Source organism: Oncorhynchus clarkii, chromosome 23 (assembly GCF_045791955.1).
Source record: "Oncorhynchus clarkii lewisi isolate Uvic-CL-2024 chromosome 23, UVic_Ocla_1.0, whole genome shotgun sequence".
Classification (NCBI taxonomy): domain Eukaryota; kingdom Metazoa; phylum Chordata; class Actinopteri; order Salmoniformes; family Salmonidae; genus Oncorhynchus; species Oncorhynchus clarkii.
Genome location: NC_092169.1, coordinates 23,530,308 through 23,546,451, shown reverse-complemented (window position 1 = coordinate 23,546,451; position 16,144 = coordinate 23,530,308). Strand labels below are relative to the sequence as shown.

Below are 16,144 nucleotides of genomic sequence, written 5' to 3'. Positions count from 1 at the left end.
TGGGGTTTCTTATTGCTGTTTTATTACCAACAGGAGGGCCCCATTTAGAGAGATGACCGTTCCATTACTAGAATGGAAGTTTGTCTTCTGTTCTGTTTTGTTTCTGTTGTTATTGTTGTTTATTTTTTCCATGTTTTTATGACCATTGACATTTTGTTGATGTTATTTCCTTCCCCTACTGCCGCCGGGAAACACCACTTCTTTATTTGAACCACTCTCTGGTAGTGATTTATTGTGAGTAAAAGAAACACGGGTTCCCTCCTACCCAGAGTGCAGTGCAAGTGTCTTTTCTCTTTCTCAGCCAATAGCATACTGTATTCTATGTTGCATGTTACCAGTGTAGCATTTGCATCCCTCTCCTCGCCTCTCATCTTTACACTGTCCTGCCTCAGACCAGACCTGAAGGAATACAGCAGAACCCAAACTCAAACCAGCATCTGATTGTCTAGTGTGTCTCCTCGTAGGCCCATAGTCTAGCCCAGCCTCAGACTCATTTCAGATGACAGAGTGGAGTGTGATTTTATCATAGAAGTACATTAACTCTCTTCGACTCACTTCAAAAAGTTATTTTTGTCGCAATATTTGGTTGTTAAACAGATCTGTATTAGAAACCCAATCCTAAGCTTTGTCATCTGTCCTTAAGTCCTCCTTACCTCCTCTCTCTAATGTCACGCTCTGAGAAAGTTGTACATGGATGTGGTGACAATCTGAAATATCAAACCCACAGATTGATATAGGTAACGTTAGTCATTGATTTTTTAAGATATTTTTATTAAATTTTTAGAGGCTATTTTGCACGCTGCTGTATTTTCTGAAAAGCAGAAAGTGTTCTTGTGGGAAGTTCTTAAAATATTTCAGCTTATTGAGCAATGTTTCAAAACACAATCAAAACAATCTGGTCGTACCACCCTCACTGTTTCTGGTCCCTTTCCCACCCCCCAGTGCTCTAGTCCTCTGCCCAGCTCCAGTCATACCATTACACATAGTTCATCAGTGCATTTAGAATTGAAGTGTCGTCGCCCCCAGCCCCACTGCATTTCAATTCTATATGGTCATCAGTCCCTTTTTTACTCACTGCCCTCAGTGGCCTGAGTGAAAGAAAACAGCTTCATTAGACAGTTATTTTACGCGCCAATGTTGTACTGCCATTTGGCCACTCGATGGCCATGTCTCACAGTCCTGAATGTAGCCTATTGAAGGAAACTGACACACATCCTCAGAAACCTATTCAGCCAGAATATGATGAGCAACAGGGTGTTTCAGTCATAGACTGTTATATAATTACTAGAACAGTAAAAAAAACTTGCATTTTGACTGGAACACTTATTAGTATACTCAATATGGCCGCCGGTCCAACCATCACAGACCCATTGATTTGATTGGAGTTACTGTACTAGTAATGGTAATATCTCTATGGTTGCAGTTAACTGTAGGTGTATCTTAACCTTTAAAGGGAAAAGTTATCTTACTTTAGTTTCATCATTGAATAAATTAACCCTTGGCTGTGTTTTATGCAGCCTGGTCTCATAGTCTATACGTAACATAGTAAAAGTAAATCCGGGACATTTGAATTAGTGTGATTTGTTACGTTTGGTATGGTCACATAAGACAAAAGATTACTTAAGGCAAAAGTGTGTGGTTGGTCGGTGTGGAAGGGTGAGCGTATAATGCCAACGTCTAGCGTGTTCAAATCTCATCACGGACAACTTCATAATTTTAGCTAATTTGCAACTGCTTACTACTTTTTATCTACTTTGCAACTACTTAGCATGTTAGCTAACTCTAACCTTAACCTTAACCACTATCCTAGATACAACAAATTGGAATTCGTAACGTCATATGTTTTTGCAAATTTGGAACTTATTGTACAAATTGCATTTCGGGAACATATTGTACGAAATTCAATTCGCAACATATCATACGAATTTGAATTCCTTACTTATCATAAGAAATGGATGATGGACATCCTCAAATGAATAACTACCATATGAAACGTAACATATCATACAAATTGGAGTGGATGGAATTTACTTTTACTATGCTATGTCTACCCCTGAGTCCAGGTTGGTTTTATGGTGTGCAATGTTTGATGGTTTGGTTTGGTTGGTTGAAGACGTCTGAACACAAAGTGAGTATTTCAAGGGAAAACTGTTCTTTGTCTTACGCATTCCTCTATTTCCATTTGTGCTTTGCAACATGGTACAATAACTGGAGAGTTTAAAAGTGTTTTTAGTTTGATTGCTTTCTATAAGTATCCATATGTTAATATAATATGACTGTTAATATAATATGACTAAGTTTGATTTACTATTCAAAGTCAACACTGCTCATCGAGTTCTTGCTGAATAGGGTTGTCTTTCACTTAAGAGGATCAATGTCCGTTAGTCAGGTGTACATTTTAGGACATCCTTTTCTCTATCGATTTTCAACACTGGCTTCAAGATGACTTCGTCTTTGTACGTTTTGTCAGGTGTAATGTTGAATGGGACATACAAAAACATACTTTTTTTCTAGAACCACAAACAAAAGAGACAGCGCAGTTGTGTTTGTGTTAACAATCACCTTTCTTTGACAAAATGTACACAGACAGTCGTGTTCTTGTGGACTCTTGTGGTGAAGAATGTCCTAAAAGGGACACTGTAGTCCGTACTGTAGTAGATCAGGGTAACGGGTATGTGTGAAGTCATTTGAGTCAAACACATTGTCATGTCGTGTTCTCCATCTCCCCCTCCCATGTCTCACTAACCAACAACTACATGTACAGTACTGTGTTCCACTGAATGCCCAGCCTAGAAAGAACTCAGAATAAAACTGAGTTCAGCATGAAACGAAAGCCACACTGCATGTCTGTCACACCTCCAAAACTGTTTCTGCTCTGTAAACAGTTACCACACTCCCTCTCTTTAATCGCTGTGATCTCTTTATGCGCGCTTATGAATGCTTCTAAAGCGCTTATGCATGCTGTTTATAGGACACATTCCCTGTTTGGGGCTAGGCCTCGCTCCCCATTCTCTCTCTGGCCACAAACTGAAACCTGCCACCTCGTTTGGGCTCCTAGCCACACATGGTTAAAACAGTAAAAGTAGACTTATAGTTCTCCTCCGAGAGAGTGCCAGAGTTTCTGTGAGGGTGTTAGAGTGAGTTAGGGACTTGGTACCCTGGCATAGGGGGAATGGGAACCAGGGATTGTTGTTTGTTGCCTGAACCAGAGTCACAGAAATCTATAACTGCTGCTCTGAGGGGCTTTCACTACCTACTGCTACTTCTCCTGGGGTTAAGACCTCGACACATCTACTGTACACGCACACACACACCTCAAATGTTTTACATACAGATCTGCCATCTTAATTTGATCACTCTGTTGTCGCAGAGAATTTTTCTGGGCAGCAGGAAATGCAAAGGTTTAAAATGACTTCTAAAGTTTTTAATTTTCACTTTAAAATGTCAGACTTGATTTGCCCATTAATTCTAATCCACATAATAATTCAGGTTTCCTGTTGCTGCATGCAATATATGTTTCCTGCTGTGAGAAGCAGGGTCAAATTAAGAGAGTTCATCTGTACTCCATGTACATCCACAGTAACTTGCAAACACATACACAAACCTCTCTGGGGGAGTGCTGGTTTAGTGAAACTCTTGTATTATAGACTAGCATGGTATGGCCAGTCCAGCCAATAGAGTAGTGTGATGATGCCTTGACCAGGGCTGCTGCACCTGCATGAAGGGATACAGGTACGTGATCCACACCTTTAGCCAGACGCATAGAGGATGTTATGGTCTGTTCTGAATGGAATAATATATGTCTCTAGGAGGTTTGCTGCTGAAGACATTGCCCATGCTACTCTCCTACCCCAGAATGACTCCCCTTCCATCTACCCCTGCCCCCCTGCCCCCCTTCCCCCCTCTCCCCCACTGTCATATTGGCCTGTATACCTGTTATGGCATTTTCAGCCTTTGGACACAGCTTGACCCTTGAGCCTAAGACCATCTTTACTACAAGTTAAATTGGACTACAACATTCAAATTGCTCAAAACTTTATTGATCTAAACAAGACTTTAGGATAACTTTGAAAAAAGCTTTTTTTGGCCTTGATAATATATTGCACACAATTCTCACTGCAAAGAAACAAAAGCAGTTTGGCACTCTAGCTGTATACTGTGGGGTCCAAAATTATTGACAGCCTTGATAAATTACTGTATAAAATAAATAACTAAGATACTGATCTATATTGTATGCAAAAAGGGAAATTATATTTTTTTATACTAATACAATTGCTCATAGAAATATATTTAGTTTAACAAGTTATTGACACCCCTGTTTTTAATACCTTTCAATACCTCACCTTGCGAGGATAACGGAGGGATCTTGGACCCTTCCTCTGTACAGAATCCTTCCACATCCTTGATATTCTTTATGTGCGCTAATGGACTGTCCTCTTCAATTCAAACCACAGGTTTTCAAATGGGTTTCAAGTCTGGAGACAGATGGCGATTGGAACATTTTGATTTTGTGGCCAATTAATAATTTCTTTGTGAATTGGTATGTATACTTGGGGTTACTGTCTTGCTGGAAGAGGCAAGCAGGTTATTGGCTAAATTGTCCTCGTGCTGGGTAAAGTTCATGATGTCGTTGATCTTAACAAGGGCTCCAGGACCAGTGGAAGCAAAATAGCCCCACAACATCAGAGACCCACCACCATATTTTACAGGAGGTATGGGGTTATTTTCTGCTTAAATCAAATCAATCCAATCAAATGTTATTCATCACATGCTTTGTAAACAGCAGGTGTGGGCTAACGATGACATGCTTACTTACGGGCCCTTCCCAACAATGAAGAGAGAAGGAAAATAGAGAAGTAATATCAAAGTAAAACACGTAATAATAAAAGTAATACTAGATACATAAAGATAACTTCGCTATATGCAAGGGGTACCAGTACTGAGTCGATGTGCAGGGTTATGATGTTATTGAAGTAGATATGTATATATAACTAGGAGTGGCGTATGTGATATGCCAATTATGAATTGGCCACAAAATCTACATTTTTGCAATCGCAAGTCTCCGGACATGAAGCCCATTGAAATCTTGTGGTTTGAATTGAAGAGGGCAGCCCATAAACACATATGAAGGATATCAAGGATCTGGAAGGATTCTGTATGAAGGAATGGTCTCTGGTTTCTGGTTTCCCAAACCCGGTCTTGGGGGCCCCTGTGGGTGCACGTTTTGGATTTTGTCCTACAGTAGCACTACACAGCTGACTCAAATAATCAAAGTTTGAGGTATTGAAAGGTATTGAAAACAGGGGTGTCAATAATTTGGACCCTTTAAGAGAAAATATTACTTATTTAGCAATCTCTTTCTCTGAGCAATTATATTAGTATAAGTTTAAGATCATTTCCCAATTGTTTTAAGCATACAATAAAGCTCTGTATTTAAATGTACAGTCTTGTATACAGTTATTTTTACTCGTCTTTATCAAGAGTCTCAATCATTTTGGACCACACTGTATGAAGCTCCCAAACATTTTAGGTGCCCATTACTGGTCTTTTGTTGGGTCTCAAGCCCGTTAGAGCTGGCATCTAAGGCTTTGCACTTATTATCTCCTTTATGGAAGGAACTTTCCGGCTTCCCAACATGAGTGTTTCTCCTTTTGCCATTAACCTGCTGCTTTTCCTCTTCCTCTCATCCCAAAACATGACTGTAGCCAAGATGTCCGTCTACAAACAAATGAAACTGGCATGTTGTTTTGATTGCGGCCGTTCAGAGCGAGACTGCTCTTGCATGTCAGGCAGTGTACATTGTAACATGGACACCCTACAGAGGGCCTACCCACTCTCCTCTGTCTCTGTTCATGATTGCGCAACCACTTTACGTGCCTGTAAGTTACACCGCCCAACACGTGTTGTTACATGTCTGTTGTGTGTGCCCTGTATGTGTGTGTGTTTCATGTGTAGGTATACATGTGTGTACTGTATGTGCTTTATACGTAAAGTCGTCCACGTGGCGTGCTTCCATAGTCGTGGCTTATTTAAATGTATTTATTGTTATTATTATAATTAGTAGTAGATTCATTCATTTGAGTAGTGTTTATTCTTATTATTTATTGGGTGGGGATGGTGGTGTTGCTTTGTGGTGCTGCTTTACTGTAGCTTTTAGCTCTGAGGCTAGCGCATGCTACATTTAGTCAAGCACTCGTGTGGTGACTGTGTTATTAGACAGTTGGTGTTTGGTGTATTATATTGTTTCTAATGCAGTATATTATGTATAAAATGTGACTATGTTGAAGGGATGCTTTATCTCTGACTGTATGCAATATCTTGATGACAGTTTTAATTTATTTTTGTTGTCGTTTTGTCTTCCTTTGTTTTATGAAGGCATCCCATGCTTTTAGGGGAATCTCCTTGCTAACTGTGTTTCTGTTCTGTTCCTGATCATTTTATTTCAAGCTCACAGGACTGACTTGTGCAGGAACGAGAGCCATGCTCGAGTGATGTTCATAGAGCGTTATTAATAGAGAATGTAGATATGTAGCATATCAAATGGGGTTCATCTTAAAGTTACACGAATAAACAAAATGACATCATCATACACAATGGGATGACCTCCTACCTACATCAACAGAGACACCAATTTCCCCTTCGCTAATCCCATCCCAGAGTTTTAGGCAACCATTGCAGCGCTCCAGTGGATAGCAACAGTCGCTAACCAAGCTTGAGTCCAACACATGGACAAGCTCTCATTTCAAAAGAATGGAAGCCAATGAGGGCAATGGCAAAAGTGGAGGGTTTTCATAAAAAAACAAGTTGTTTAAATGGCTAAATAATTGAACAGTACACCAGGGGTACTTGGGACTGTGATTCCTGAAATGCAGTGCCTGTTGATGGAGTATTTTTATGAACCCGAAATTATACTTTTGTTGCATTGTTTGCTAGCTGGTTAGCTTGCTAGCGCTCATTGACCAACATTGAAAATGTTGCTAACGTTAGTTAGCTAACTAGCCAGTTAATATAACTTGTATTCTCCAAATGTATGTTAACTGCTGTCAACATCAGCACTACTTAGCTCCAAAATTAGTTAGTAGCTTTGACTGCATGCTGACGGTGCATTCAGAGCCATCCGGTGGCTAGCCACAGTTCAAACTTCATTCCCGAAAGTCTTCCGATTAGCATGGGGTGGTCAGTGTTTAATTTCATTGGGTATTAAAAACACAGTTTGAGATCATTGTGAGGGGTTTTCTCTTTGAATTGGGAATTGGACTTGGGAATTGGAATTAGGAGCGAGGTAGCAACCGTAACCAGAGGGGTTGGGCTTAACAACGGGTGATTTATTGGCTCTTCACAATATCACACCCTCCCTTGTGGCCACACCCTGTTGTGCATGATGATGTCATGAGGATGTCAGTGTTTACAGCCTCATTGCCAGACTTAAGTGTTTATCATAATCCAAAACATGTACGTATACACACAGCAGTGTTCTAGAATATTGGACTGTTGGCTTTCATACTTTTCGAATTCTCAGCGCAGCTCAAGCAGTTTCTTCAACTGTCAACACATTCAAATGAATAGAGGACGCGTACCGGAGCCATGTTGGTTTTAAATTGTGGGGAGGTGCACGTTTGGGCTGTGTCCCCCCCGCGGATGGTCTCAGAGTCATGTAGCTATGTCACAGTGGGACCCCAGACTACAGCGTCTGTGGACTATGATTCATGCTTTACACAACGTGTCCCTTGAAGGTTCTCACCGTGGCTTATTACATGATCCCTATGTGACAATATGGCTGTCTGTCAGAGTGTTGTGGTCTGTAGTTGTTGACAGTTGATTGTGTATCTCTTTTCATCCTAGGAAAGCGGTTAATCTTCCAATAAGAAAACAATGAATATGATGAGTGTTGAGTTATACCCAGTTCGGATCGTGACCCTCAGCCATGATACTCATCCAGCCACAACCAGCCAACATATATGGATTAACTTGTAATTAAGTAGTGAGCTACTCCAAAGGATTAGAATAAATAACTCCCTCTCTGTTTTCCCAGACTTGATCTTTGTCCCATCAGATTACTTTCTCCTCTTCCTCAGTAATCAGGAACCCAGAAGTTCATGTTTTGTTCTTTCCTTAAAGGGATAGATAAAAAAAAATATGTTTTCATTATTTGTGACTTCCTGAGCGTGTTTCATCCAAACCATTTTTTTTTGTTTTGTTTGCTGGTTATTTAGCATCATCCAGAATCTCCTGGCTAGCATTTTTGGAGCTTGTAGCAATGCTAGTGGAAACAGTTTGAACAAGTTAGCACTGCATTCAAAAGCATGGGGAACAAGCCCTCTGTTGCTCCTCTAGGGCTGTCTGGACTTATCAGAAGACCCAGGCAGAGGAGAGAGGGGAAAGGGAGATGACAGTGGTAAAGGGAAATAGCAGTGATTGGATATAGGGAAAAGATAGATGGCAGTGATTGGATAGAGGGGAAAAGGGAGAAATCAGCCCCATATGATTTCCACCTCAGCATTCTCCCACCATCTGCAAGTGAACTCAGACTAGATTAGTGTCAACCGCCTGATGATGAGTTTGGTTTTGCCTCTTGTAGGTTGGTGGGCCACTACTCTCCCTCTGCACCAATTACTGGCTATTAGGGTAGTTACTGATCTCTCTCCTCCCTCAGCCCCTCGTAGGATTTCATGGAAGACTAAATCTTTCTTGTTTAAAGGGGCGATCAGCAGTTGCTACATCCATTTTTGGACTTATAAATTGAAGATATGTACCCATTGATTCTTGAAGAATAAAGTGTATCAATGGCCCATGGGCTTTGTTCAACTGTCCTACCCCAGCAGAACCCAAAATATAAGCTTGTTTTACTACGTTTGTAAACAATGTAAACAAACACCATATTGCCTCAAAACATGGTTATTAAAACTATAATGTTGATATCATGGGTGGTATTTAGTATTTGTATTTATTTAGGATCCCCGTTAGCCAAGACAGCCACTACTCTTCCTGTAGTCCAGCAATATTTAAAATATTACATGACATTTCATGACATGTTTCACAACACATTAAGTGCGTTCCCTCAGGCCACCACCCTACTATCACATTATCTGTGTGTAGAGTGCATGTCTTATCATGTGTATGTGTCTCTTCACAGTTCCCGCTGTTCCATAAGGGGTCTTTTTATCTGTTTTTTAAATCTGATTCTACTGCTTGCATCAGTTACCTGATGTGGAATAGAGTTCCATGTAGCCATGGCTCTATGTAGTTCTGTGCGCCTCCCATAGTCTGTTCACTTGAGGATTGTGAAGAGACCTCTGGTGGCATGTCTTGTTGGGTATGAATGGGTGTCTGAGCTATGTGCTAGTATTTTAAACAGACACCTCGGGACATTCAGCTTGTCAATACTTCTCACAAAAACAAGTAGTGATGAAGTCAATCTCTCCTCCACTTTGAGCTATGAGAGATGTATGTGCATATTATTCATGTTATCTGTCCCTGTACAGTTAAGGGCCAGCTGTGCTGCCAATTGTAATTTTCAGAGGTCCCTCTTTGTGGCACCTGACCACACAACTGAACAGTAGTCCAGGTGTGACAAAACTAGAGCCTGTAGGACCTGCCCTGTTTATATTGTTGTTAAGGCAGAGCAGCGCTTTATTATGGACAGACTTCTCCGCATTTTAGCTACTGTTGTATCAATATGTTTTGACAATGACAGTTTACAATCCAGGGTTACTCCAAGCAGTTTAGTCACCTCAACTTGCTTTCCACATTATTTATTACAAGATTTAGTTGAGGTTTAGGGTTTAGTGAATGATTTGTCCCAAATACAATGCTTTTAGTTTTTGATGTTTTTATGTTTAGGAATAACTTATTCCTTGCCACCCATTTATGAAACTAACTGCAGCTTTTTAAGTTTTGCAGTGATTTCATTCGCTGTAGTAACTGACGTGTATAGTGTTGAGTCATCCGGATACATAGACACACTGGCTTTACTCAAGGCCAATGGCATGTCATTGGTAAAGATTGAAAAAAGGGGTCTACACAGCTTCCCTGGGGAATTCCTGATTCTATGTGGATTATGTTGGAGATGCTTCCATTAAAGAACACCCTCTGTGTTCTGTTAGACAGCTAACTCTTTATCCATAATATAGCAGGGGGTGTAAAGCCATAACACATACTTTTTTCCATCTGCAGACTATAATCGATAATGTCAAAAGCCGCACAGAAGTCTAACAAAACAGCTCCCACAATATTTTATCATCAATTTCCCTCAGCCAATGGTCAGTCCTTGCATCCATAGCTCTTTCTATGAATTTGAGAATGGTTACATTCTCCAGCCCCCAGGTGAAAGCTATGATCCCTTATTGATGTCACTTGTTAAATCCACTTCAATCAGTGTAGATGAAGGGGAGGAGACAGTTTAAAGAAGGATTTTTAACAATTGAGACATGGATTGTGTATGTGTGCCATTCAGAGGGTGAATGGGCAAGACAAAAGATTTAAGTGCCTTTGAATGGGGTATGATAGTAGGTGCCAGGAGCCATGCTTAGTGTCAAGAACTGCAACACTGCTGTGTTTTTCATGCTCAACAGTTTCCTGTGTGTATAAAGAATGGTCCACCACCCAAAGGACATCCAGCCAACTTGACACAACCGTGGAAGCATTGGCGTCAACATGGGCCAGCATCCCTGTGGAACGGTGTTAGCACCTTGTGGAGTCGATGCTCCGACGAATTGAGGCTGTTCTGAGGGCAAAAGGGGAGAGGTGCAACCCAATATTAGGAAGGCGTTCTTAATGTTTTGTACACTCAATGTATAAATTAATGATGTGCACCCATTGAATTTTTAAGAATATAATTTATAAATGCCTCATGAGCTTAGTTCAACTGTTGTACCCCCATCAGAACCAAAAATATAAGCTTGTATTACTCCAATGTTTATAAACAAAGACAAATGTAAACAAACACTATATAGTCTTAAAGCTGCAATATGTAAAGTTTTGGGTGACCCGACCAAATGCACATATACATTCTCATTGAAAACAAGCCTAAGAAGCAGTATATCTGTTCTATGTGCGCTATTTCTATGCTTCCCGTTCTTAAGGTATTTTACGTTGGGTTTTGTACACCAGCTTCAAACAGCTGAAAATACAATATATTTGGTTATTGAAAATATATTTCCAAGTGGTTTAGATAGCACAATGATTTTCTACAATTGCTTGTGTTGTCACATGAATTGAAATTAGGCGAACTATTCGAATTTTAGCAACCAGGAAATGGTGTTGCGATTTTTGCGTATTGCACCTTTAAAACATTGTTAATACAATCATTTTGTTATCATGGATGGTCAGTCCTTGCATCCATGTCTATGAATTTGAGAGTTGTTACATTTCTCCAGCCCCATCCCTAAACTTTTTACCGAAACTGGGGCTGGGAATTACTTTGTTATTTCAATTACAGATTTCCCCTTTAACTCTGAACAAAACCTATTTTTCGGTGAACAAAGTGAGTTAGAGATCACTATCGCTGGAATTCCTCTGTATTTTTCCATGTTTTTCTCTTTCAGAGTGGATAAGATGTCTCTGACCACGATGACTTCATTCACATCTGAAGTTGATTTTCAACTGGTTTCTTCTTGAATAGTGAATCTGCGAAGCACTTTACATTTAGACCACACATTATGCAGAGTTGCCAATTGAAATATACATGGACGGGCTAATAGAAGACATAGCCATGTCTTAAGTCTGAAGTGGGGGCGCTTCTTCCTAAGTAAGAGCAGTGATTCAGCTCGGAAGTAAACCTTGTGCAAGTGTAGTCATCTTTGGGACACGCTGTTTTTGGTCTCTCAGGGCGTTGTTTGTCTCAACTTCTGGGGACCATCTGGGCCAAAGATTCCGGTCTGACGGCTGGGGATGCTTGGTTAGGGTAGGGTTAGGGTCAGGAGAAGAGGTTTAGGCTGAAGTTGGAGCTGGGGTTGGGGTTGCTGGGCAGGGTTGGGGACAGGAGAAGCGGTTTGGGCCTGGAGCCAGAGGGTTGGGGCTTGGGCTGTCTGCTGTGAACCAGAGACATAAGGCTGTGGCTAGTCTGTGTCTGACTTAGAGGGAGATGGGTATATGTGTGTGTGTCTCAGCGGCAGGCGATCCTTATCCAGCCTGACGTGGAAATTATGTTAGCATTTTTATTTCCCTGGCTCTGCTGGTCCATCACCAAAACCTGCCCTGACAGGTCCTGTCCACCAGGCAAGTTTGGTTCCCCCCTCCCCCCTCCGCGGCCCTCCACGCTCCTCCGTCGCTCTACCCCTCAGACGCTAGCCAGTTAGCCTGCCGCCTCTGCAGACGCAGGTAGATCGATAGCGACAGATGCCAGGGCCAGCGAGGGTCCCTGTTTGAGGGTGTGTGTCACAAGGCAGCCCTGGGCCTTCGCTGTGACCTTTACTGTTGAAGACAGAGCAGGGCAGAGCAGAGCAGGGAGGGCTAGGCTAGCTAGTTCAGTCTATGGGAGAATATCCATTGCATACTTCTCGTGTCCTCTCTCCTCGCCTCCTTCTCAAAACCCATTGGAGGAGAAGATCCGACTAGAGGGACCTCTGTCTTTCTCATCCAATGGGTTTTGAGAAGGATACGAGGAGAGAGGATACGAGGAGTATGAAAAGGAGATTCTCCCTTTGACTCTATCCCAAATAGCACCCTATTTGCTATATATTGTGCAATACTTTTGACCAGAGCCCTCCCTTGTTTCCTTCATACAAATAACTATATCCACTTCTTCATCTAAGACAGATTGACTGTCTTTCTGTTTGGGTTTGGTGTGTGTTCTGTTCAGTTTGTAGTCTGGGATCATCCGTCCGTTCTGTGTGTTGTTTGTTCTCTCTCCACTCTCCCCGTATCACTTTAAAATTGAATAGTCTTAAAAAAAACTCTCGATAGCTCCATGATAGCTCAACAAAAAACGAAAAAGTATTGGAGTAGATTCAATGTAAGGGGAAAAACTTCAGCACATTGCTGAGCTACTTTAGGAGTGGGGAGTTCAATTCAGCTCGTCTGAAAATGATTCCTAACCACAAAACAGGATTTTGATAACATCCCACAGTGCCACAGTTTTGTTTCAATTTCCAGAAGCACAACTTTATCCCCTCCCCTGTTTCACCCCGCTCTCTCTGTGGCCATACAGTCCATCTCCTTCACCCCATCCATCGCCTCCTCTTTTACCATTCTGCACTATTCTCTCCATTCAGCTCACATTTTGCGCGATCACCAATGTGTTTAAGTAGTTCTGATTCATTGTTGTCTAACCACTTTCTTTTTACTTCATTTTACATCCATCTTAAATCATTTGATCTCTATTTTCTGTGATGTTTGTCTGATATCTGTCTGTCTATGATGTCTTTCTGATATCTGTCTGTCTGATATCTGTCTGTCTGATATCTGTCTGTCTGATAGATGTCTGTCTGTGGTGTCTGTCTGTGGTGTCTGTCTGTGGTGACTGTCTGTGATGTCTGTCTGTCTGCCTGATATCTGTCTGTCTGATATCTGTTTGTCTGATATCTGTCTGTCTATGATGTCTGTCTATGATGTCTGTCTGTGATGTCTGTCTGATATCTGTCTGTGATGTCTGTCTGTCTGCCTGATATCTGTCTGTCTGATATATGTTTGTCTGATATCTGTCTGTCTATGATGTCTGTCTATGATGTCTGTCTGTGATGTCTGTCTGATATCTGTCTGTCTATGATGTCTGTCTGTAATGTCTGTATGTGATGTCTGTCTGTGATGTCTGTCTGTGATGTCTGCCTGTGATGTCTGCCTGGGATGTCTGCCTGGGATGTCTGTCGTGATGTCTGTCTGGGATGTCTGTCTCTCAGTTCTGTTTGTCTTCTCTGTCTGTCTGTCTGTCTCTGTCTGTCACTCTCATCATGAACATCACCACTCTCTTCCTCCATGTAACCTGTCATTTGTCTCTTGCACTTCTCCTCAGCCAAATATAAGTATAATGGATATGTCAGATCACGTAAGTGTGTTTCTCTGTCCCTCCCCATCCTTGCTTCTGCGACCACCCCCCCACCCAAACCCCTCCTCGTGTTTAGACCTGTAATACTGTAGTCCCCTCGCCATATCACCCCCCCCCCCCCCCTGAGTATTAATACAATGCTTTGTTTTGGTTTTTGTTCTCCCCTTCAGTTTTAGAACGCTAAGCTACCATCTTAAAGTCTCTGCTGTACATGATGTGAATTGATGCAGTGTTCCTTGACAATAATAACAGAGTTTGTCCACAGTGATGATGTGTAAATGAATCTCATGTCTGTCATTTTATAAGCCCCCCTTACTTCTTACATCAGAAATGCATAGATAATAACTATATTCTTACTAATTGGCCTAGCCAATTCAGTACAAAACAGATTCTTCCCTAACTGTATAACATATGTCCTTTATATATACTGAACATACAGTATATTTGTAATAATTGATTTAAGATCCATGCTCTTGTTCTTGATGACGTTATGTTCAGACCAATACAGTTGTGTTTGTATTGTGCTGCGTCTAGCAGCAGAGGGCGCTACAACACCAGGGATAACGGGAAGTCAAAAAGAGACCAGCGTTCGGTTCAAAGCAGATTGCAATTTAGGTAAATCTCTCAGTATAAAGTATAGTATTGACCAAATGTACTCATTTCTGTCCTGTTTCATATAGATAATGTGAATGTTCCATGCTGTTTGTTTGTTATAACATTATTTTTCAGTTTTTTTATTCTACAGTTTAATAACCATTTCAGATGCTTACTGTATAATACACTGCTTTCTGTGTTTATCATAACTACAGAAGTACTGTATGATACCATAACAAAAATAGCTGTAATGATAATATTAATGCTAACAATATTATAAAATAATATGAATAATACATAAATGCTAGTAATACAAACCATAATAATCCATAATGTTACATAGCAAAAAATACTCCAAAATACTATGATACCAATGTACCGGTAAACCTAATATTAATACACACATCAAACTTAGCTCAGATACAATAAACAAAAAACAATACCTTCAACAGTATTCTCCCTGCTGTCTTTTCCTATCTGTGATTTGCATAGGACCCTGATGGGGGCTTGCATACGTGATCGCCCCGTCTTGTGATTAGCATTTCTGGTAGGGACAGTTGCCGTCTGGGCTGTTCTGAGTGAACAGTGGACCTGCCAGGGTGTGTGAACGTGCTCTAATGCTGCGCGTGTTTGACAAGGGCCAGATGAATCCAGGAGCTATCGGTGGCGCGCCGTAAATCAAGGAGGCAGCTGACGGCTGGGATAAACCTCTGTTTAGCGCCCTGGGGGGGCCAAGACCACGACACATACAACAACCTAACAACCTACTGTACCAACCGACTAACCAGCAGGAGGACAAGAGAACACTTCCCCTGCGCTCCTCCGCTTTGAAGACCAGCTATTCTGTTTACCTCCCTTTTCTTATCATCTTTCCTTCCTCTTTTTCTCCTTTCTTTTTTTGCTTTACTTTTGTACCTCTCCATTCTTTTCTTTTCCTCTCTTCTTTTTGTTTTCCAAGAGTTCTAATAGAAATCATTCCACTGTGGTTTTAAAATGTGAATTCCCATCTACCAATACTGTAAGAGTATTATGGGGAAACGTCCTCTACATTTGCCTATAGAGGGTTTGGAAAGTAATTTGGCCTGACTATTTTCAGACAGGCTGTGTTACTGCTTTGTTCTAACACGCTCTGTAGTAAAATGGAATGAGAGGGAGGAAAAAAGCAGAAAAAGCTTTTAATTAATTCATGTTTATTAGGAATGGCAAAGCAAATGTCATATTGAACATTTTATTTTAAGCGTATGCCAAGTGCCTAAGTGGTGCTAAGTAAAACCGAGGTGTCATCGTCAATTACCGAGAAAATGATGGCTGCTTTCATGGCACACATTCAGTCCCTTCTCAAGTCATCTTCAAGGGGGAAATAAATGGTCCAACAATGAAATTCACATGAACTTTTCCCCCTTAAAATATTTAGTGATTCATTCACATGCAGGGGAAATTATTAATAATTTATAGAAGATTGTTTTAATAATGATTTATTTTGTAACTGCGTATTAGCATGTTTACTGTACATCTTTTAAAAAAATAAGCAGAAATGTAATCCCTAACATTTATCCTAAAATGTATATA

The 16,144-nt window shown here is 40.9% G+C and overlaps 1 protein-coding gene across 9 annotated transcripts in view; it reads left to right on the top strand.

Annotated features, from left to right (window-relative positions):
• Positions 1-16,144, top strand: part of LOC139382040 (potassium large conductance calcium-activated channel, subfamily M, alpha member 1a) — a 288,548-nt gene that overhangs the window by 230,270 nt on the left and 42,134 nt on the right. For 4 of the 9 annotated variants that reach the window (XM_071125986.1, XM_071125985.1, XM_071125982.1 and 1 more), the window contains exons 19-20: positions 13,949-13,981; positions 14,519-14,596. The exons of the other annotated variants lie outside the window; for them this stretch is intronic. In XM_071125986.1, the coding sequence (XP_070982087.1) occupies positions 13,949-13,981; positions 14,519-14,596 (111 nt within the window). The remainder of the gene's footprint in view (positions 1-13,948; positions 13,982-14,518; positions 14,597-16,144) is intronic. 9 annotated transcript variants of the gene reach the window in all.